This window comes from Carlito syrichta, unplaced genomic scaffold, assembly GCF_000164805.1.
Source record: "Carlito syrichta isolate Samal-C Ts95f unplaced genomic scaffold, Tarsius_syrichta-2.0.1 Scaffold315355, whole genome shotgun sequence".
NCBI classification, from domain to species: domain Eukaryota; kingdom Metazoa; phylum Chordata; class Mammalia; order Primates; family Tarsiidae; genus Carlito; species Carlito syrichta.
In genome coordinates, this window is record NW_007259451.1 from 694,147 (window position 1) to 718,995 (window position 24,849).

Here is a 24,849-nt window from a genome sequence, read left to right on the forward strand (position 1 = left end):
ATAGCAAAAAACGTGGAAGGAACCCAAGTGTCCATAGGACAAATGAATGGACAAACAAAACATGGTATATACATAAAATGGAGTATTTGTTCATCTTTAAAAAGGAAGAAAATCCTGACACTTGCTATAATATGGATGAACCTTGAAGACATTATGTTAAATGAAATAAGCCAGTCACAAAAAGACAAATATTATATGATCCCACTTATATTAAGTCCCAAGTAGTCAAATCTATAAAGACAGAAAATAGAATGGTTATCTCCAGGGACTGGAGGGAGGAGAAATGGAAAATTATTATGTAATGCATACAGAGTTTCAGTTTTGCAAGATGAAGAGAGTTCAGGAGATGGATGGTAGTGACGGTTGCACAACAATGTGAATGTACTTAGTGTCCCCAAACTGTACGTTTAAAAATAGCTAAGATGGTAAACTTTATGTTATGTGTATTTTACCACAATTTCAAAAAAAAAAAGTTAAAAAAATTTTACCACCCATCCAGAGAGGACCTAGGATTGAGTAGAAGTATCAAAGTAGTATAGGGTCCCCAGTATCAAAGGGTCCCCAGATATGGAACAGAACACCTTTCCTTGCTCACGACAAATATTAATCAATCATTCCAACATTCCTCCTAAGTCCAGAAGCAACATCATAACTTTTCTCAACACAGGCCACCACCAAACAATTGGAGTTGCTGTAGGAGAAAATTGTGATGGCCTGTGGAATCTATGCCAGAGAAAAGAAAGGTACAATGATATACAAATTCACAAGATAGGAAAAAATCAACATGAATTTAATATTTTAAGAAAAAAATGTATTTTTCATCCCTGTCTCAAAAAAGTTCCAATCCTCTGAAATAGAAGCAACATCTTTGGCCACAATTACCATTCATTTGAACCCATATAGCACAGGTTCAGGTCTCTAATTTTCTTTTCTTTTTTTTTTTTTTTTTTTAGTTAGAGTCTCACTCTGTTGCCCAGGTTGGAGTACAGTGGCACACTCATGGCCACCCCAGTGTCGACCTGCTGGGTTCCAACGATGCTTCCACTTCAGCCTTCCAAATAGCCAGAACTACAGGCTTGTGCTACAAGGACCAGCTAATTTTTTGATGTATTGTAGAGAGGAGGTCTCACCAAGTTGCCCAGGCTGGTCTCAAACCCGCGGGCTCAGGTAATCCACTCACCTCAGTTTCCCAAAGTGCTGGGATTATAGGCTGAGCTCCCCAGCCCAGCCTCTAATTATATTTTCTACAAAAAGGAACCAGAGTTCCTGGAAAGGGAGTTGATTTCAAGTTTTAAGAAAGACAAACTCAGAGTGAGTCTAGAATATCTTGTTGCTGCCAGAAAGAAAGATTGATGTGCTGAAAGGACTTAAGAGAAACTCAGGGACTCCCACTCCCCAAGCTATGCTGATTGAAGCATAAAATCATCACACAAATGGAAAAAGTCAACCTAAACTGTTAACAAAGGGAATAGTTATATAAAAGGGAAGTGCTTTGTGATTTTATGGCTACTATTGAGTTTCAAGTTAATAAGTACATAGCTTGTTAACTTGGTTTCCTTTCTATACTGTTAAGCCTGGGACTAAGTATAAATATAAACCTGTTTCTGTTTCTGTGAGCAGGAGATATTGGGTGAGGAATCTTTTTTCTTTTTTTGTCTCATTCTGTAACCCAGGCTGCAGTGCAGACACACATGGACACTGCAGCCTCAGCCTGCTGGGTTCAGGTGATCCTTCCATCTCAGCTTCCAAGTATCGGGAACCACAGGTGTGCGCCACCATGCCCAGCTAATTTTTTGTATTACTGTACAGACAAGGTCTTGCCAAGTTGCCCAGACTGGTCTCAAATTCCTGGACTCAGACAATCCTCTTGCCTCTGCCTCCCAAAGTGCTGGGATTCCAGGCGTGAGCTACAGCACCAGGCCTGGTGGGGAACCTTTAAGTAGGTCAACAAGTCCCTTCAAAGTTAAGAGCTATACTGTGAACAGGATTGTCTTTTTGTGATCTCATATGGTATCAGAACAAGGAATAAGCAAAGTCCATCTATTCATTGCCACTGATGGTTATGCGAGTACATAGGGCCCAGTGGTATGTTTTCAGATGATAAATAAGCTGAGTACCAACTCCTCTCCCCCAGGATAGTACTGACCCGCTCCCTTAGCTTCTAGAAAATAAACTATTTTGATGAGATTATTAGTAAGGCGCTAATAAGACATAAGTAAGGTTCCATTCACACCAACATGGTCAATATATCACAACAACAGAAAAAGAAGGTAGAGTCAAGCCATCTGTTCATAACTTCAGGTAAAGACACTGAGTTTCAGAAAACGAATATCTATCTGAGACATAGGGATAAAAAACTTCAATTATGTAACTAGCACAATTTTGCAATAAAAGGGTCTTGAACTACTGAACTATAAAATCAGATTTCACATTCTGACCTGAAATCAAAGGGCTAACAATTTAGAACTTACAACCACATTCAGTCTGTTTCTTAGAGGTCTGGTAAAGTTTCTAAAATCCTAGGAAGACGTAAATTCTATATTGCATACATACATAGAGGTTGTTTAAGGAAATTTGATATATTGAATTTGTGATTTTTTTTCAAGCCCTTAAATGTGTTTGTCAAGTTTCAACCACCAGTTAAATAATTAATAAAATTTGCTTTAATTCTATAAATTTTGTTGACCTTGCTGAATAATATGTGACTATTAGTATTAGATAATTTAAGAAATATTGCTCAATAAATTCATAAGATCATAAATTATACACTAAGTAATGCACAAATGGTCTTAGACTTTCCCCCCCAAGCATAAAAGTTCATTGGACACTAAAGACCATCAAAAGAGGAAACCAATTTGCCACCTCAGGAAACTCAAGGTCATGAAAACAGATTGCTGGCCAGGCTGGATAGCTCAACCTGTAATCCCAGCACTTTGGGAGGCAGAGGTGAAAGGATTGCCTGAGCCAGTGGGTTCGAGACCAGCACGGGCAACTTGGTGAGACCTCATCTCTACAATAAATCGAAAAATTAGCCAGGAATGGTAGTGTGCACCTGTAGTTCCAGCTACTTGGAAGGTTGAAGCAGGAGGATCGCCCTAGTCCCACAGGTCAATGCTGGGGTGGCTGTGAACATGCTACTGCACTCCAGCCTGGGCGACAGAGTGAGACTCCAACTCAAAAACAAAACAAAACAAAAAAATATTGCTATTCAAATAATGGTTCCACATGCCAAATCTTTTCTATGCAGATCTTGTTAATTTCTCAGATTTGATGAGGCTTGCTCTTTGGATCACCCTACCTTGTGTGGCGAAGGCTTTTGCTTCCCCAATTTCACTGCTAACCTAGAGCTGTCAATTCCATACCTTTTGGTTCAACTGTCTTTCCTCCTGGGAAAGAGTTGTCATCTTTTGTGGAATCCTTGAAGGTTCCATATTCTTTTTCCATCTTAGCAGCTTCTTCCTTGGTACTATCTGTTTCTTCATGACTCTTTTCTGATGGCACTGTAATCAGATTGTGAATTGTTGTGTTATAACCCTATTTCCTATCTCTTAATTCATTCTAAATGTAGAAATAAACCTTATTGAAAAGGTACAGGCCGGGTTCGGTGGCTCAGCCTGTAATCCCAGCACTTTGAGAGGCTGAGGCGAGTGAATAGCCTGCGCCCGACTGTTTGAGACCAGCCCCGGCAACTTGGGGAGACCTCATCTCTACAATAAAATAAAAAATAGCTGGGCGTGGTAGGGTGCGTCTGTAGTTCTGGGCTACTTGGAAGGCTGAGGCAGAAGGATTGCTGAAGCCCAGAAAGTCGATGCGTGCATGCCACTGCACTCCAGCCTGGGTGAAGGAGTGAGACTCCAACTCAAAAAAAGAAAAAAATAAAAAGGTACAGATTTAAAGTCCTTAAAATGGCAAAAAAAAAAAAAAAGAAAAGAAAAGGTACAATTTTAGGTCAAATGCTTTTTTGAGCTGAAAGAGATCTTTATTTTTATTTTTTATTTTTTGAGTTGGCGTCTCATTCTGTTGACCAGGCTGGAGTGCAGTGGCACACTCATGGCCACTGCAGCCTCGACCTATTGGCCTCAGGTGATCCTTCCACCTCAGCCTTCCAAGTAGCTGGAACTACAGGTATGCGCCACCAAGCCCAGCTAATTTTCGATTTATTGTAGAGATGAGGTCTCGCCAAGATGCCCAGGCTGCTCTCAAACCTGTGAGAGCAATCCTCTCACCTCAGCCTCCCAAAGTGCTGGGATTATAGGCATGAGCCACTGTGCCCTGGCTGAAAGAGATCTTCATGATTATGTAGTCCCACCTTCTACCTCCCTTCACAGAAGAGGAAACTGAGGCCTAGACAGGGGAGAAATAGGTGTAAGGTCATCCACTGAGTTAACAGAAGAGCTGGCCTAGCCCCCAGCTTTTGGGAATCTGATTTAACATTTCTTTCCTTTTGTCACACTGTCGTTACAGGGTAGATTATTTGTCTTACTTTAATCAGCGTAAGCAATCAAGTGGGATATGTCCAATCTCTAAGTAAATTTGGCGGGACTTAATTCCAAATGAAAATAACTGTGGGCCAGGCTCAGTGGCTCAGCCTGAATCCCAGCACTTTGGGAGGCTGAGGCGAGTGGATTGCCAGAGACCTTGGGTTCGAGACCAGCCCTGGCTTGGTGAGACCTCGTCTCTACAATTAATCAAGAAATTAACCAGTAGTTCCGGCTACTTGGAAGGCTGAGGCGGAAGGATCGCCGGAGCCCGGCAGTCGATGCTGGGGTGGCAATGCGCGTGCCACTGCACTCCAGCCTGGGAAACGGAGTGACTCTGGCCCCCCCCAAAAAAAAGGAAAGAAAAGGACTCTGTGGTTGTCCAATCACTCTTTGATGTTGCATGTTTAAACAGTATTACCCAGAGTAGCAACTAAGGACTTGGGGCTGTGGCAGGACTTCCCTCCCTCTGTCCACTTCTTCATACTCCCTTGCCCCTGGTAACCCTAAATGGTTTTTACAAGTTTGCTCTTGTAATCTTGAAAAGGACTAACTCTTGCTCTCTTCTCACTTAAAAATAACTATATTTCCTTCTAGCAACACTATGTTGAATTAAAAATCATAAATCTTGAAGTAGGTAAACACTTGAAAGCAATTGTAATGAATCCCTGCAGTCAAGGAAATATTTGGAACCTCAAGCAGTGTAACAGTAAACCTTTTTTTCTTTTTTGAGTTGGAGTCTCACTCTGTTGCCCAGGCTGGAGTACAGTGACACATCCATGGCCATGCAGCCTTGACCTGCAGGGCTCAGACAATCCTTCCACCTCAGCCTTCCAAGTAGCTGGAACTACAGGCACTTGCTACCATGCCGGGCTAATTTTTTGATTTATTGCAGAAATGAGGTCTTGCCAAGTTGCCCAGGCTGGTCTTGAACCTGTGGGCTCAGGCAATCCTTTCACCTCTGCCTCCCAAAGTTCTGGGAACCTAGGCATGAGCCACCATGCCTGGCCTAACTTTTAAAAATACAATGCCTTTTTATTATAGGAAAAATAGGAAAAGAAGAAAGGAATCAGTTATTGTCTCATGTAAAACACCCACTAGTGTACTGTGGTATATACAGAGATGCATACTTTTTCTTCATAGTTGTTGGACAATTTTTTTGTCCTTGCCTTGTGTCATTAACATCATTATGGAAGGAGGTTTACGGGTTATTAAAAACTGCTTGAAAACATATTTTGAAGGGCTATATATTATGCCATCAAGAATATGTATATCATTTTTGTGATAGGGACAAAAAATAAATTTTAAGAATTTGCGATCTTTTTGCTCCACCTTCCTCCTGAAAAGAGGCTTCTTTGCACAGCTCAGTTCCATGGTGTTTGAGGTGCTGAGCAGGGTGATGGGCTGAGATTTAGACCAGAGGAAACCAAGAGAGAAGTGAGTAAATCATACTACGTGGGCACAGACCATCCCAGAGAAGAGAAAAGACCTCAGAAGGGAGAGAGAAGGTAGACAGCAAGGAACGAGACAGATGTCCAGGAACAGTAGTCTGGAGAAGTGGTGATCTAGGAGAAAAGAAGATACCTAAAGGAAAATTTTAGGAGGAATCGCTCAGTTTGGGGATATAGCCTTTACCTTCCCACCTAAGATCCTTAGCCACCTTCTAAGAATCTTCAGTAAAGACCTACATTACTTTTCAATGTTTTTGTGGGGGGTGTCAGATTTCTGTTCTGTGACATGCCACAAAATAGCCAAGGTTCCATCTATTTAATACTATGACTGGATTTCAGATTTTAAAACGTTCTGAAATCTGTAATTTACAATTAATGTTTATTGAAACGTATTATTTACCACTCAAAAGGGTCATTCTTCTAAAAGCTAAAAAAAAAAGTGAAATAAATCATACCTGGGGAAAGCTTGCTTTTATTGTCAGTAGCATTTTTTTCTAGCTTGTTTTTGGTCTGAAGAGCAATCATTTCATCCAAGTTTTCTGGAGGGAGAGGGAAAGAAAGACAATTTTATTCCCTGAGAGATGATATCAAAACTTTACTAAAAATATTTAAATCTCACCAGAAATATCACAATAGCAATTCCAAAATATTGACACTACTGGTAAGATGTTTATTTATTTTTGAGTTGGAGTCTCACTCTGTTGCCTAGGCTGGAGTGCAGTGGCACACTCATGGCCACCACAGCCTCGACCTGCTTGTCTCAGGTGATCCTTCTGCCTCAGCCTTACAAGTAGCTGGAACTACATGTACGCACTACCACACCTGGCTGATTTTTTATTTATTGTAGAGATGCGGTCTCGTCTTGTTGCTCGGGCTGGTCTCAAACCCCTGAGCTCCGGTAATCCTCTTGTCTTGGCCTCCCAAAGTGCTGGAATTACAGGCTTGAGCCACCGTGCCCAGCCCACTAGTAAGATGTTTTGACCTGGATTTTATTTCTAGGAATCATAGAGACTCAGATGGAAAGTCATATAATTTTGAGATCCTCAAGTTCAGCCTTCTCCTTAGCTGATTAGATATCTCTCTACATCTCTGTGGCCACTGCTAGGACACTTCCAGGGTTGGGACTTGTAGTGGACACCCGTGATTTTAACCTATTCAACACCTTGTAGAAACTGCACCTTGATTTTCCTTTGGGGTACCCAGCCCTCTCTCACTCTCAGAACATTCAACTTCGGGGGTGGTAGAACCCTAGCCTGTCTAATCAGGGTCTTCCATGACCACAGGCTATATATAGTTCGAGGAGGAGCACATGACTCGATCCAGGTCAATGAGACTCAATACTAGGACCACTAGTAGAAAGAGGTTCTTTCCACTGGGATTGACGGACTATGAGGACAGGAGATTGGGGCTGTCTCAGTTATCTTGTTCCCATAGAGAGCAGCCTGTTTGAAATGAATCAACACACAGAAAGAGCTGTGAGATGGGAAGAGATCAATTTCTAACACTATTGGTGGTATTTACAAAGACTCAAGTCAGACTACACTACTTCCCTGCAACTCCCGTGGATTTTTCAGTTACATGAGGCAATAAATTCCCTTTTGACTTAAGCCAAACAGTTCGATCTCTGTCATTCAGGGCCCTAGCTAATTCATGAGGCAGCCAGTTGTATTGTTAGGTAGCTTTAAGGGTGAGACTTCCCCTGTTCATATTGAGCTACAATATGTATCCTTGTCTTTGTCTCAATTCTACTCTTTGGAGTAGGTAACACGTAAAACTTCCTCAAGGTAGACAATTAGTTAGAAGCCACACTCTTCGTACTTAGTTAGTCAACCAGCCACATATGTCTCACTGCACTGTTAGGACAGGCCTCTTTGCCACTTCAGACAAGCATTTCTTTGCAATTAGTCTAAATATTTCATTATTACTTTGTATAATTTTTTCTCCATGTAAACTCCGTTAACCCCACCCCTACCCTGAGAAAAAAATTAGTATATTCTAATGTATAATACATTGCTTTCTTCTTTGAAATAGTGACCACAGCTGGCAACCTTTGTAATAACCAGACACTGTTGAGACCAGAACAGAAAGGCAGATTTGCTTGTCACTGGCTCACATGAGAAGAGAGGAGGCTGGTCAGTTCTCTTCTACCCATGCAGCCCTGAGGCCCCTGGGGTCTGAGGGTGGGTCACCATGGCAGGAGAAGCCAAAAGTCAATGTGCTTACACAGAAACATTCTTAAAAACATAATTCATATTTTGATCATAAAAGTTATATATATATGTTATATATGAGTAAAAGTTACATATAAAAGCTATATATGTACATCTAGTAGCTATCATATTGAACACCACAGAAGTGAATGTGCCCATCATGGCAGAAAGTTCTATTGGAGAACATTGCCTTATAGGAACAAAACAATGGAAATAGGCAAGATATATGTAATATATAGTTATATAATAAAAGATATATATACAGTGGAGAAAATTAAGAAAAATAGAATACAATTTTTAAAAATCATACTATGTATAAAGATGTTTTGGCATATTTCCTTCCAATTTTCATAGATAGATATAGATATCTCCATCTTTAACACTAAGATTGAGGTTATATTCTAAATGTCTTTAAGTATTCAACATTTTATCATGAACATTTCTCCCTGTCACTAAAAAGTCTTTGTTTTTGTTTGTTTGTTTGTTTTTGAGTTGGAGTCTCACTCTGTCGCTCAGACTGGAGGGCAGTGGTCACTTCCAGCCACCGCAGCCTCAACCTGCTGGGCTCCGGCGATCCTTCCGCCTCAGCCTTCCAAGTAGCTGGAACTACAGGCACACACTACCACGTCCAGCTAATTTTTTTGATTTATTGTAGAGATGAGGTCTCGCCAAGTTGCCCAGGCGGGTCTCGAACCCGCGGGATCAGGCAATCCACTCACCTTGACCTCCCAAAGCGTGGGATTACAGGCTGAGCCACCAAGCCCGGCACTAAACAGTCTTTATAAACAATATATATATTGTATATATAAGAAACATATACAATTATTTTAAAAACACAGACACAAAATAAAATTTAAATAGTCTATCATTAGAATATATAAATAGTTTATTTTAAATATTCTCCTTTTGTGAAGTATCTTTCTATTTCCATTGTTTTGTTCCTATAAAGCAATGTTCTCCAATAGAACTTTCTGCCATGATGGGCACATTCATTTCTGTGGTGTTCAATATGATAGTTACTAGATGCATGTGACAACTGAGTACTAGAAATGCGCCTATTGCAACTGAGAAGCTAGATTTTATTTTATTTTATTTTGTTTTGTTTTGTTTTATTTTAGCTGGTATCTCACTCGGTCATCGCAGCCTCGACCTGCTGGGCTCCGGCGATCCTTCTGCTTCAGCCTCCAAGGAGCTGCAACTACAGGAGTGCGCTACCATGCCCCGCTAATTTTTTTTTTATTTATTGTAGAGATGAGGTCTCACCAAGTTGCCCAGGCGGGTCTCAAACCAATGGGCTCAGGCAATCCATTCACCTCAGCCTCCCAAGGCGTGGGATTACAGACTGAGCCACCGAACCCAGCTAGAAAAGCTAGATTTTAAATGTTATTTAATTTAAGTTACTTTTGATTTAATATTAATATTAAATTTAATATTTAATATTAATATTAATATTTAAAATTTAATAATAAATTTAAAATTTAATATTAATATTTAAAATTGTGATTAGTAGCTACCATATTGGACACCACAGCTATAAGTAGCAGAGGGAGTATCTATCTGCCCTGTGGAATCTCTGATTTATGACTAAGTGTGAAATTTCTGAGTAACAGGGTGTTGATATGAAACAATTATTGATCTGAAACAATGTATTTAATCTACTGTTAAAGGAATAAAGTAGATCACAAAGCACTGTGTATAGTAGGAGCCCATTTTAGAAAGAAATGACATAAGTACACACACACAGAAAATCATCTGAAGGGTATTGATATTGTGAGGGATTTTCCCTTCCTTTTTCGCTTTTTTTTTTTTTTGCATTGAATAACTTTTTTTTTTTGAGTTGGAGTCTCACTTGTCGCCCAGACTGGAGTGCAGTGGCACGCTCCTGACCACCGCAGCCTCGACCTGCTGGGCTCCGGCGATCCTTTCGCCTCAGCCTTCCAAGTAGCTGGAACTACAGGCACGCGCTACCATGCCTGGCTAATTTTTGGTTTATTGTAGAGATGAGGTCTCACCAAGTTGCCCGGGCAGGTCTTGAACCCGCGGGATCAGGTAGTTCACTCACTTCGGCCTCCCAAAGCATGGGATTACAGGCTGAGCCACTGAACCCGGTGCGTTGAATAACTTTTTACAATAAATAGGCTCTTTTATAATCAGAAAAAAAAACCCTGTAAAACTATTTTCATGTAGAAAAACACAGGGGCTTGTAAAGAGTAATTCTGGATAGACCTATATGACGAGATTTCCTCTTCAATTATCCCTCTCCCACCAGAGTATGGGACTGTGAGGTTTTATTGCCCAAAATATATTTTTTTCTTCAAACAAACAAAAAATGAGCACTTGCAAAGTGCCTGGTACAGTCTGAGAAACTAGATTTTTAAGATTTATTTAATTAGAATTAATTTTAAAAACGTTCAAAATCAAAGAGTGTCCAAGTTTGTTTATAAAGTTCAAGGAATGAGGTGGGCAAACTTTTTTGTAAAGGCCTAGATTTTAAATATTTTTGGCTTTATAGGCCATATGCAGTTTCTATTACAGTTTCTGTTACTTAAATCTGCTTGTAGCATGAAGCAGCTACAGACAGACAATAGGAAACCAAATGAGCATAGGTGTGTCCCAATAAAACTTTGATTATGGACACTGAAATTTGAACTTTTCTTTTTTTTTTAGTTGGAATCTCACTCTGTCACCCAGGTTGGAGTGCAGTGACACACTCATGGCCATAGCAGCTTTGATCTGCTAGGCTCTGGCGATCCTTCCTCCTAAGCCTTCCAAGGGTCCAGAACTACAGGCATGTCCTACGACACCCAGCTAATTTTTCTATTTATTGTAGAGACAAGGTCTCACCATGTTGTCCAGGCTGGTCTCGAACCCATGGGCTCAGGCAATCCACTCGTCTCAGCCTCCCAAAGTGCTGGGATTATGGGCTTGAGCCACTGCGTCGGCCAGAAATTTGAATTTTGAGTTATAAAACCCTATTCTTATTTTTCCCCCCAATAACTTAAACATCTAGAAGCCATTGTAAGCTTGTGTGCTATGCAAAAAGGGTGATGAACCAGACTTGATTTATGGGCAGAAGTTTCCTAGCTCTGTTACAGAGAACAAAGTTCTCTATTTTATAAATGCAGAAACTGAGGCCCAGCAAGGTGGAGTGCTTTCCCCAACATGGCAGAGTTGGCTCATGGCACAGCTGGGACCAGGAGTCAGGATGCCTGATGCCCAGACCAGGGCTCGTTCCTTCTTGCTACACACAGAACTCATAAAGGAAAATCAAGGTTAGTTCCGACCTCCCAAACACAACTGAAAACATTTAATGAGTCCAATTTTAAACATTGTCTCCATAGAGAGTATTAGAAAATGCAAATAAGACAAAATATATTAAATGTGTGTGCTCAAGCTAGATTTATAAACACAAAAAGTTGAAAACTGGTTAATTTTATTTGTATGCATTATCAAACGGGGCAATTTTCGTTACCCAGATGATTTGGACCGTTTGGGCATCAATTACCAAATTAGTGAGGTAATTATTACCAAGTCCCTAATTTACTTTGAACAATGAAAACTACCACAGTAAATGGTATTTGTTGATTAACTAAACCAAGGAGGAAAACAAAAGCCTTCTCACCAAGGTAGGAAACTCCTTCTTCTGGAGAGATTGTTCCATACTTTACCATCATCTTCACAAAGTCAATCAATGTTTTCATGATAGTAATCAGTGTTTCTTTCTCTTTTGCTTCTTTTTCTGTGTAAAAGGACAAAATAATTTAAAGAAAACTAGTGGAGTATAGCTTCATCATTCAATGTCAATTTAAGAAACACAATCTTTTTCTTTTTCTTTTTGAGTGGAGTCTCATTCCTTCGCCCAGGCTGGAGTGCAGTGGCACACATGCTCACGGCCATCCCAGCGTTGACCCACTGGGCTCCAGCCATCCTTCTACCTCAGCCTTCCAAGTAGCAGGAACTACAGGCACAGATAATTTTTTATTTTATTGTAGAGACGCGGTCTCGCCAAGTTGTCCGGGCTGATCTCAAACCCATAGGTTCAGGCAATCCACTCACCTTGGCCTCCCAAAGTGCTGGGATTACTGGCTGAGCCACCGAGCCGACCTTTTTTTCTTTTTTAAAGATAGGGTCTCACTATGTGGCCCAGGCTAGAGTGCAGTGGCAATTAACAGGCACAGTCATCACACACTACAGCTTTGAATTCCTGGGCTCAAGGGATCCTCCTACCTCAGTCTCCTGAGTAGTTGGGACTACAGGTATGCACCACTGCACCCAGTCTAAGTACAACATCTTATTGAAATTCTCCCTACATTTATAGCTAAAACTATATTTAACTTACAAAAAAATCTAAGACTTGGTTGAAAATAAAGGACATATACAGCCATGCTGAACTTTCTCAGAAATGAGCAATTGTAATTTCTCCAAAAGGATTTAATTTAATCTAAAATATCTACTAGTTGAGTAGCTGATAAAGAGATAGTCATTCACTTGAGATAGCATGAAACCAAGAGGAAAGGTAAAATACTGGCAACCCAATAATTTTCTCTACTCAGGTGATAAGGCTTTGAAGGCAAGAACAATCTGTATTCATTAATTAAGCTTAATTTTCTTTCTTTTCTTTTTCTTTTTTCTTTTTTTGAGTTAGAGTCTCACTCTGTTGCCCAGGCTGGAGTGCAGTGGCACACTCATGGCCACTGCAGCCTTGACTTGCTGGGCTCAGGAGATTCTTTCACCTCAGCCTTCCAAGTAGCTGGAACTACAGGCATGCGCCACCATGCCTGGCTAATTTTTTGATTTATTGTAGAGATGAGGTCTCACCAAGTTGCCCAGGCTGGTCTCAAACTTGTGACCTCAGGCAATCCCTTACCTCAGCCTCCCAAGGTGCTGGGATTATACGTGTGAGCCACTGAGCCCGGCTAAGTTTAATTTTCTTAATTAAAAAAAATATATATTTTTAAATTTTTTTATTTTTATTTTTATTTTTGAGATGGAGTCTCACTCTGTTGTCCAGGCTGAAATGCAGTGGCACGCTCACAGCCACCGCAGCCTCAGCCTGCTGGGCTCAGGAGATCCTTCTGCCTCAGTCTTTCAAGTAGCCGGAACTACTGGCATGAAGTTTATATATATATATTTATTGTAGAGACGAGGTCTTGCCCAGTTGCCCAGGCTGGTCTTGAAACCCTGTGCTTAGGCAATCCTCTCGCCACAGCTTCCCAAAGTGCTGGGATTACAGGTTTGAGTCACTGCACTCGGCCTTATTTTTTTTTTTTTTTTTTTGAATCGGGGTTTCACTCTGTTGCCAAGGCTGGAGCGCAGTGGCATGATCGCAGCTCATTGCACCCTTGATCTTCTGGGCTCAGGCATTCCTTATGCCTCAGCCTCCAGAGTAGCGGGGACTTCAGGTACATGCCATTTCTGGCAAATTTTTGTTATTTTTGTAAAGACAGGGTCTCACTATGTTGTGCAGGTTGGTCTCAAACTCCTGGGCTCAAGCATTCCTCCCACCTTGGGGTCCCGAAGTGCTGGGACAACAGGTGTGAGCCACTGCACCTGATCCCGTTCTTCATCTTGATAGAACAAAATGACTAATAATGTCATAGTAGTTCAGTAAATGTATTAATTTTAAAATGAAAAAACTCTGCTTTCAGTTTTGAAGGGAAAAAAAAAAACCAAGATGCTAAAGAGGAACCCATTTTTCCTATTCTTTTAGCTGCCATGAAGAATTTCCTCTAAATACTCCTGGCCTTTTCCCTGACTTTTCATTCTCCTCCCAATGTGGTTTTTAGACAATAGCCATTAGTCTACATTTCTCGACTGATGGGAATTTTGAATCTTTCTTCTTTCCACTTGCCTGGAACAGTGAAAGGCAAGGACCTGAGAAACGTGCCTGTCCGGCAGACTCTAGCCATCCCTGGGACTGGTTGTTCCAAGACCTAGACTGGGGAGTATCCTTATGAGTATCCTTAAGTGAGCCCATTGTGGGCTCTCACACTAAGCTACACTCTACAATCCAGTGCTTATCGGTAACAGAGATGACATTTAGATTTTTTACCTGCTTTATTCTTTCTTTCTTTCTTTTTAAGCTGGAGTCTTACTCCGTCGCCCAGGCTGGAGTGCAGTGGCACGCTCAGGGCCCCCAGCATCGACCTGCTGGGCTCAGGTGATCCTTCCGCCTCAGCCTTCCAAGTAGCCAGAACTACAGGCCCACACTACCAAGACCTGGCTAATTTTTTATTTATTGGATAGATGAGGTCTCACCAAGTTGCCCAGGGTTCTCGACCTGTGGGTTCAGGCAATCCTCTCACCTCAGTCTCCCAAAGTGCTGGGATTACAGGCTTGAGCCACTGCCCCAGCCCCTATTATTTCTTAATTGAGGTACACTTTGGGTGAGAAAGATAGGGACTAGCAAAGACCTCAGTAGAAGTATTTAAACTAAAACAAAGTCAGTTAGAATGGAGTGGAGGAAACGGAAAGATAAAAACAGATAAAATGTTTTTTGAATTTCATAAAATAGAATTTTTTAAAACGCCACAATGATCACAGGCAGGGAGGGAGAAAAAATGGGAGGTGAGGGAAGACAGTTCTGGAAAGAACTTGTAAATAACTTCAGCCATGATTTGATTTGCTCAAGGTCACATCTGTATAGTATTTGGCATCGTGCTGGTGCTCTTCACTGATGAGAAGTGACTCATCAGGATGACAGAGGTTCTGAGCTGGGCATCTGCCAACCACTGGGGCAAGATGGCTCAGAATGAACCCCCAAGATGTACAAACCCTGTGGACCCAGCAGAAGGGGCACTGCCATCTGGCCAATGTCTGAAATGGAAACTCACAAAAGGATGTTCCCTACAAATGAGAGCTTACTTTAAGGTCACTTCTTGGGAAAAACAGATTACAATTTTTCTATAAATGTTCAATCTGGAGCTGAATCTTTGCACAGGGAGAGGAAACGCCATTAAGGCAGTGTGGGGTATCTGTCTGACAATGACAATAGACACGTTGCTCATTACTATCTTCCTTGCAGATTAACTGAAATAAACATGAATTGAAATCATCAGTTCACTTAGACCACAGATGAGTGAAGGACACAATAAGGACTCTGTTTTCAAAAAAACAAAAACAAATAATTTCCCAAGTGTGTTTTGGACTCCTGGTCTCCTTTAGTCTAATATTCTTCATGTTAACTCATCTGAAGTCTGAAGCCGAAACTATATAAAAAGCGATGTCTTTAATAAGACTGAATTAAGAATTAGATTGCATATACTGTTCCCATTAAGAGAGGAAAATGCGTAAAACCTTTTAAATAAAGATTTCCTGCAAATGACAGCATTTTCTTCTTTATTATTATTATTTTTAGATACAGCATCTCTTTATGTTTTCCAGGCTGGTCTCAGATTCCTGGGCTCAAGTGATCCTCCTGCTTCAGTCTCCTGAGTAGTTGCGACTACAAGCACAGTCACCACACCCAGCTGATTTTTTTTTTTCTGAAGAGACAAGATCTCACTATATTGTCCAGGCTATGTTTTTTGTTGTTATCATTGTTGTTTTTCGATAACATGGATGAACTAGAGGATATATGCTAATCAAATAATCCAGACACAGAAAAATAAATACTGTATGAACTCATTTATATGTAGAATCTAAAATCGCTAAACTCATAGAAGCAAAGAGTAAAATAATTGTTGCCAAAGGCTAGAGGGAGGGAAAAATGGGGAGGTGTTGGTTAAAGGGTTATGTAAAACTAATATGTTTTGGAGAATGTACAGTGTGGTAACTATAGTTAATACTGTACTATATACTTGAAAGTTGCTAAGAGGATAGGTGTGTAAGTGTTCTCATCACACACACACAAAAGAAAAGAAAATGGTAACGATGTGAGGTGATGGATATGTTAATAAGTTTAATTGTGATGATCATTTCACAATGCATATGTATATCAAAACATAAAGTTATACACCTTAAACATCTCTTTTTTTTTTTTAAGAGACAGAGTCTCGCCCTTTCACCCAGGCTGAAGTACAGTGATGCAATCATAGCTCACTGCATCCTCAAATTCCTGGGCTCAAGCAATTCTCTTGCCTCAGTCGCCTGAGCAGCTGGAACTACAACCACCATGCTTGGCTAATGTTTAAAATTTGTTTAGAGACAGAGTCTCACTATGTTGCCCAGGCTGGTCTCAAACACCTAGCCTCAAGTGATATTCCCACTTCAGCCTCCTGAGTAATTGGGATTACAGGCGTGAGTCATTGTGTCTGACTAATACATGTGATTTTTATTTGCCAATTACACCTCAATAAAGCTGAGGAGGAAAAAAAAAGAGTTGCAATAAGAGTTAAAGCTGAACTGGGTCGGAGCAGGGACACTGTCTGATTCATTTCCACATCTGTACAAAGTCCTTTCCAGTACTATGCACCTAGCACATGTTCACTGAGCTGTTTGTTGAACAAATAAATGAACCCTCTGTTAACAAGATTAAGCTGTCCAAAAGCTTCACCTTTCCTGATTATCTTTTCTAAATATTTCTATGACTAGTACACTTCTTTTGCAAAAAAAAAAAAGATGTGGGCTGGACTCAATGGCTCAGCCTGTAATCCCAGCACTTTGGGAGGCCGAGGTGAGTGAATTGCCTGAGACTGCCAATTGGAGACCAACCCGGGCAACTTGGTGAGACCTTCTTTCTACAATAAATTAAAAAAAAAAAAAGGATTTGCCAGATGTGGTAGCGTGCACCTGTAGTCCCGGCTACTCGGAAGGCTGTGGCAGAAGGATCACCGGAGCCCAACAGGTCAACACTAGGATGGCCAGGAGTGTGCCACTACACTCCAGCCTGGGCAACAGAGTGAGACTCTCAACGCCCCCCCTCCCCCAAAAAAGATGTGAACTGTTTTCTCCAAGCCTACGGTATATGTCATTGAGGATTGCATTTAGAAAATCAAAACAGGAAGAAAAAACACCACCCACCCATTTCCTGGAATTACTATTTCTGTTCCACATGGTCAGAAAACACAGTGGTTACCTGAATCAATGCTTTTCAGTAATGCATAGAAGTTTGGGAAATATTGGAGTTCCTCAAAGTTGTCTTCACTGTAGGTTTTAGTTCTCCTTTCCAAGCCATTTGTCAAGGTTAAGGTGTTAGATACCGTTTCATCATTTTCTCCATTAGTAAAACCTTCTTGAATTGCTGCCATTGGAGTCTCCAGTGGGGGGAGGGGATCAATAAAAAATAAACACTTTGTTAGAACTAATGAAACTCCAGCTTGGCTCTTTCCACTGTGATGCCCTTGAATGTGAAGTGCAAGGATTCCACCTCTTCACAAGCCCGGCAGATTCAAGCCCACTTCTTAGGCATGTGCACTCTAGACATTGAGGCTTAGAGTACCTACCTCAAGGGAAAGCCCTACCTCAAGGGAAAGCCCCTAAAGACTCTGGCTCCTGCTCAGGGGAAGATAGGTAATTTCTAGTTTCTGCTTTGGCCATAAATTCTTATGAGTCTCTTCTCACCAAACTGCCTTTTTTTTTAAATTTTTTTTTGAGTTGGAGTCTCACTCTATCGCCCAGACTGGAGTGCAGTGGCATGCTCCTGGCCACTGCAGCCTCGCCCTACTGGGCTCCCGGCGGTCCTTTTCCAGCCTTCCAAGTAGCCAGAACTACAGGCGCGCACTACCACTCCCGGCTAATCTTTGATTTATTGTAGAGATGAGGTCTCGCCAAGTTGCCTAGGCGGGTCTCAAACCCACGGGCTCAGGCAATCCACTCGTCCCAAAATGCTGGGATTACAGGCTGAGCTACCGATCCCGGCCCAAACTGCCTTTCAACAAAGAAGGGAACTTTGAGTTCACAAAACCATCCAAGAGGGATGGTGCCAGTATACAGAAAGCCTATTCCAATGTCTAACACTAGCAGAGCAGTTATACTTGGGAATTTCTTTGACATTTTAAGGGCTGTCTGGATGGATATACAAGATTCTTTCTCCCAGACCTGATCTTTGTTCAGGGTTTCCCATCTTAGCAAATGGTCCATTCTTCCTTCAGTGAACTAGATACAGTCTACAAGCCTTTCTTGCCTTTTCTTTTCCCTTTCCCCCCGTCCAATCCATCAGTAGCCTTGTTGGCTACTTTCAAAATTTATCCCACATGTGTACATTTCTCTCTCTACAATCTCACTCTTGTCTAAGCAGCCTTCATCTCTCACCTTCTAACTAGTACACCACCCACCTTAACTCTATTCCTAACACTGCATGTCTTCAACATGGTAGCCAGAGTTATCTTTTTAACAATCCAATCATGTAACCCCTTTGCTTAAAATCCTTCCATGTTTTCCCATGGCCCTCACAATAAGGATCAGATTCATCTATGACTCATACGGCCCCCGCATGTCCTGGCCCGGGGCCACATCCCCAGTCTCTTCTCTCTTTGCTCTTTCTGTGCCAGCCACACTGTTCTTGTCTCAGTTGCTTGGATACTCCACACATCCTTCTCTACATGCTGCCTCTTGTGTTCATGAGTTAACTCCTATCTGACCTTCAATTCAGAGATCAAGTGACTCCTCAGGGAAGCGTTCCCCAAGCCTAAGTCTAGGACAGGCTCCTGTTTTATGAGTTCTTATGGTACCATGTTTCTTTCTGCAGAGCACTTAGTGCAATTGTAATTAAAATTCAGGACTATTTAAAGACCATCTACCTCTTCCACTATATCTTAACCTTCATGGGAGTAGTGATTATACTTTTTTAAATGAGCATGGCATTCCCAGTGCTTGGCACACACTTGGTATTCAATAAATGTTTGTTGAAAGAACGTTTCATTTGTATTGATGTGCACAGGTCATGCAGGTGGACATTTTAGAGATGGGTGAATAGGAGTATGCAATGGGAGTGAAGGATTATGAAAATAGCTATGTCAGTTTTAGCTCAGAATAGTAAGCTTCAGTGAAAGTCATGAGTTCTTTGATAAATCTAGAAAGTTTTTTTTCAGAGTGGGAGAATGTTCAAAAGCTGTTTAGAAAGATGGCAAGTGGTAGGGACCGGAAGTAAGAAGAGCAAAGAAGAGTTTTTAGGCCATCGAGTAAAAAATTCCAGACCCAATTTTTATTTTCTATCCTCTCTAAAGCAGAACCATAATCCTCTAGACTATATTTGAAATAGGATGTTGGAGGACATGAGGAGCCAGGGCTCTGGGTACTCTGATGAAGAAAATCAAAGGAACAGTGAAGAGTTTGATATCCTCCTATGGCCAGCTTCATCTAGAGTTTTAAGGAGAATTCAAGGTGGGGAGAAAGATCTCAGTAGTTTGGTTGATGTCAAGGCAAAGATGAAGAGACCAAGAGTCCAGCAAGAGGGAGGAAGGATGGAAAGACTAGTCTGGCTAAAGGGTGACAGACAGACTTCTACACCAATGAAAGGGAACAGAGCAGGTGGAAGAGCACAGCCTAGAACACAGAGACAGCATCAGGCAGCTGGCTCTAGGGATTATCAAAACTGGTGTGGAAGAGGATCAAATCAACTCACTTCTCTTTTGAGGGTTGGGGACAGATATGACCTCCACTGTGAACAGATGTTGGATACCAAAAATAGCTGTGAGATATTTGGTTCCAATATACTGGGACTGTACAAATAGCTATTGTTATGTGATACTGTTATTTCATATAATATTATATGTTATTTTACTGTGTGGTATAAGATGTACCTTACTGTATAATAGAATATAACATGTAATCTTTAAGTTATTTTCAAAGTAGAGCTCATTTACATCTTTTTAACTTATCAGCATTTTATGAATATATATTTTAAATGGACTAAAAAATGCCACATACCCCAAATACACACACATATATAACATATACATACCACTTTCTCTGTTATTTTTCCAGCCTGCTTCTCAGTCCTGCTTGTGGGTTGATTGGGATTCTCCTCATAATTGTTGGCTTCCTTTGAGATTAATTTTTGTAAAACCTCGGCTACCTCATCTTCCAGTGTGTGTGCCTGGCTTTCTGTGATCTGTTATAAAGAGGCAAAACATACATAATTGCTATTCCCAGTCTAGTGTTTTTAAAAATTGGGCTAAACTCTGTAGTTGAACATGTAATTTTAAAAGAGGAATCTTCTGAACCCTCTTTTAGTCAGCCCTCGCTATATTCCTCCACTATATGCTGGCTATTAGAGTGACCACCTAGCACTCCAGGAAGAAGTGGGTTTGGGCCCATCATACAAGTTGACAGGCCTGTCTGTCAACCCTAAAGACCACTTATTTTGATAAACACCCTGAGAGTTGCTCCCCTGCTGCTTCAGGTCATACTCAGGTAACCTCTGAAATCCTGTAACATGAGCATCTTAATGAAGCCTATGAAGGCTGTGTCAGAGCTGAGGACCAAGCTGAGGTGAATGCAAACTGGATCACTTGGAGTTTCTCAAACACATATTGCACACCTTTCCTCGTTATTATCTCCTTTTATTACTTTAAAAAAAAAAAAAACCTCTGCTGGTTATTTCCTAACTGTCCTCCTAAGCTCATGTCAAATTCTTCTTCTTCTCTGGAGCCCTCATTCCTGCAGTTGGATCTAAGCTGTTCTCTAGCTCACTGAACTGCTCTTATGGCATGTAAGCAGCTTCCACTATGGGCGTGAAAGGAAAATAATAGTTCGTTGTCCTCAAAACCTGTGGGGCTTAGTACAAAGTAGATGCATTAGAAACACTTGGCTACTTGCATCAAGTGGCTTGGTTTCTTGGAATACTCCGAACTGTACTAAGAATTTAGTACAGTTACTCTCACACATAAGACTTACGAGGCCAAGATTCAGCAGTTTAGAAACAATCTTGTCAAACACTCCTCTGTCATTTTCCTCATAAATCCTGGTAGCAATTTTGTGGACAATGTCTTCAGCAGTTAAAGGAGTTCCATCTAGTTGATGAAGGCCATCAGGATCATCTAGACAGAGCAATCACAATTTCACACAAAGGCGATCATAGACCTAGTTCATGCATCATATTATGTTTATAATCTGTACTTTGCTTCTGCCTCAGATATAATTGAGAGACATTTATGGTTGTGGTTGGTCCACATAAACTCTTGGTTTGAGATAACATTGATCTTCAAGTTAAAAACCTAGGATGAGCTGGGTGTGGTGGCTCATGCCTGTAATCCCAGCGCTTGGGAGGTGGAGGCGAGAGGATTGTCTGAGTCCATGGGTTCAAGACCAGCCTGGGAAACATAACGAGACCTCGTCTCTACAATAAATAAATAAATTAACCGGGCATGGTGGTGCATGCCTGTAGTTTCAGCTATTTGGAAGGCTGAAGTGGAAGGATCACCTGAGCCCAGCAGGTCAAGGCTGCGGTGGCTGTGAGCAGCGTGCCACTGCACTCCAGCCTGGGCAACAGAGTGAGATTCTGAACCCCACCCCCCAAAAAAAAGAAACCTAGGATGAAAATGGAAATTCCAAAAGCTTCTTATGTAACTATAAGAGGAAAGAAGAGCTGAAGACAACACAAAAGACCTTTCCATTTATTATTATCTCCAATAACACAAATCATATTATACTTTTTATTTACCTAGTATGCCACGTTTATATAGTATGTCATATTAGTCAAAACATCCTTCTATATTTTGTATAATTTGATATTCTATTTCCATAAAGGGAGTAGATTGCTTGGTAATTTTATCCCCACATGTATTCCCTTTGCAGGTCATTTCCTGGACCAGGGGTGGGAAAACCAACTTCACACTCAGATTCAGAGAGTGCATTCTGAAGACTTTATGACTTACCTGTAAATATTATTTCCTTTTAATTGAACATGTGTCAGAGCACTTTTATGTAAGGCAGCTTAATGTGATGAGCTGCATTTTCCAGACAATAGGTAGCTTATTGTATTGTATGTGACTGGAATTCAAACTTTCAAAAGGTGGCAACAGATTTGCACAAAGCAAAATGTAAATCTTTGCAGAGAAGCACGTAAATATGTATCCTTGGCATTCCTAGGAATACATTTGGCAATACTACTTAAGACTAAAGCAAAGGCCCATCCTGAGGGAAAGGGTTAGTGGCCATGAAGCATTGTACCACATCTACGGAGAACTTCCAGGAATCAATTAGTCATCTCCAATCTATACCACACTGAGTGGATCAAGTTTATGAGGCACTTAACTCTCCCTGTTACTCTAGGCAGATTGGAAAGATCAGAATTTTACCTGCAGTAATATTTCTTGTTATTTATATATCATTGGGCCACTGTAAAGGAGAATAATAAGGGTATCTGTCTCATGGGACTGTTGAGGATCAGACGAAATAAGATGTAAAAGCACCTTTTAGATGGCAAAATACCATATGAAAACTTATATGTTGTTCTTATGTACAGTGGATTTGTATTTTGAAATAAAGGAACTGCAATTATCTTCTAGAGAAAATGGACATTGAATCCCTCGCCAGATTTTGTCCAAGTAATTTTCATTATATTTACTCAAGGAAAAAATAAACTTTCTTTTTCTGAGACAGGGTTTTGCATCGTCACCCAGGCTGGAGTACAGCATCTTAATGAAACCTGCGAAGCTGTGTCAGGGCCAAGGACCAAGCTGAGGTGAATGCAAACTGGATCACTTGGAGTTTCTCAAACACATATTGCACACCTTTCCTCATTGTTATCTCTTTTTATTACATTTTTGTTTTAACCTCTGCTGGTTATTTCCTAACCATCCTCCTAAGCTCATATCAAACAACTCTTCCTCTGAAGCCTTCCTTTCTGCAGTTGGATCTAGGCTGTTCTCTAGCTCACTGAACTGCTTTTTTTTGTGTGTGTGTGTTGGACTCTCATTCTGTCACCCAGGCTGGAGAGCAGTGGAACAATCCTGGCCACTGCAGCCTCGACCTGCTATGCTCAGGCAATCCTTCTGCCTCAGCCTTCCAAGTAGGTGGAACTACAGGCACATGCCACTGTGCCTGGCTAATTTTTTATTTTTATTGTAGAGATGAGGTCCAGACTGGTCTTGAACCCACGGGCTCAAGCAATCTGCTCACCTCATCCTCCCAAAGTGCTGGGATTATATGGGTGAGCCACTGCTCCTGGCCCCTGTATTGCTCTTATGGCGCCTAAGCAGCTTCCACTATGGGCGTGAAAGGAAAAGAATAGTGCCGTTGTTGTCCTCAAAACCTACGGGGCTTAGTACAAAGTAGATGCACAATCACAGCTCACTGTAGCCTCGAACTCACTCTTGGGCCCAGAGAATCCTCACCCTCCTGAGTGGTTGGGACTACAGGTGCACGCCATTACACATGACTAACTTTTTGATTTTTTTGTAGAGATGAGGTCTTGCTATGTTGCCTAGGCTGGTCTCAAACTCCTGGTCTCAAGCAATCCTCCTGCCTCAGACTCCTAGAGTGCTGAGATTACAGTCATGAGTCATGACCCCTGGCCCTAGTATTTCTGTTCTGATTCTGCCCTATTCTTCCATGGCTTTTGAGGATTCAGACAGGGAATTTCTCCCATGTTTTTTCTTCCAAGCTCTATGGGAATGAACTATATGCAGCCTCAGGCAAAATATCTTCTTCTTGTTTGGAAAGAAGCTTAGGAAAATGAGTGGGGTGATTATACACAGAGGAAAGTTCTCTGTTAGGATATAACTGCTGAGCTGTCAGTCAGCCCATGAGCTGTGAGCCCTTTGAGTCCCAGAAAAGCCCCTAAGAAAAACAAACATGAAATCAGTTCCCCTCTTGGAAAGTTGAAAATTGGATTTATCATCTATTTCTCAGGAGCAGAGACTCATTACTATTCGGGTCTGATTTTTCCATTTGTGGGTTGCAAGTCAGGCTCTCGGGAATATGTAGAGCAGAAACTACCCCCATCTATGCAGAGGTGCAGGGATTTATTTCCCTTCCCACTTATCCCTCAGGATCTGAAAAAGGAAGAATATTGGTTGCCTGCTAGCACTGGAAAATAACTGAGATGACTGCTTTTCAGCTAATTTGCTTCACAACAGGGAGGCTGTTAGTAATTCACTGAAGTAACCTCTTTCCTCTGCTGCCCTGCTGTATTCTCTTGGGCCAGAAACTTAGGTTACCCCTAGCAAAACTGCTGGATGGGGTTAATAGTGGAATCCTAGACCCTTGCCTCTTACCTTCCACTGACTTCCCTTTGCTCTTCTAAAATGAACAGTATTCTCAGAATCACTTACCTATGGCTCATGAAGAGGAATTTCACCCTCCTTTTATAGACTCCCAGAGAGAAGCCAGACATGGATTCATCAACATTTATCACTTTTGATAAGCAGCCACAGCATTCTGAATGGATGTCAAAGGGCCACATCCCTACTCATCAATTGCCCAGTTATGTTTTGAATCCCTAGCATCTAATATGGTACTTGGCATACATTAGTATTAATATGTGCCAGACACTGGAATAGAGTGATGAAAAAGTTAGGCATGGTCTCTGACTGCATAGAGCTTATTCTCTAGTTCATGTTCTAATTATACAGTAATTGCTCAATAAACATTTGTCAGGTGAAAGGACGTGACATGGAATCAATATACTCAATGCACAGCCATTTTATTTTATTTTATTTTATTTTTTGAGTTGGAGTCTCACTCTGTCGCCCAGACTAGAGTGCAGTGGCCGCTCCTGGCCACTGCAGCCTCGACCTGCTGGGCTCCAGCGATCCTTCCGCCTCAGCCTTCCAAGTAGCTGGAACTACAGGCGTGCACTACCATGCCTGGCTAATTTTTGATTTC

At 41.3% G+C, this 24,849-nt stretch overlaps 1 protein-coding gene across 3 annotated transcripts in view; it reads right to left on the reverse strand.

Annotated features, from left to right (window-relative positions):
• Window positions 1–24,849, reverse strand: part of SCG3 (secretogranin III) — a 48,357-nt gene that overhangs the window by 17,711 nt on the left and 5,797 nt on the right. For 2 of the 3 annotated variants that reach the window (XM_008072590.2, XM_021706211.1), the window contains 6 exons: window positions 20,917–21,059; window positions 19,982–20,131; window positions 17,156–17,333; window positions 11,762–11,878; window positions 6,385–6,468; window positions 3,363–3,500 (listed from right to left, as the gene is read on the reverse strand). In XM_008072590.2, the coding sequence (XP_008070781.1) occupies window positions 3,363–3,500; window positions 6,385–6,468; window positions 11,762–11,878; window positions 17,156–17,333; window positions 19,982–20,131; window positions 20,917–21,059 (810 nt within the window). The remainder of the gene's footprint in view (window positions 1–3,362; window positions 3,501–6,384; window positions 6,469–11,761; window positions 11,879–17,155; window positions 17,334–19,981; window positions 20,132–20,916; window positions 21,060–24,849) is intronic. The other variant, XM_008072591.2, reaches the window with a different exon arrangement.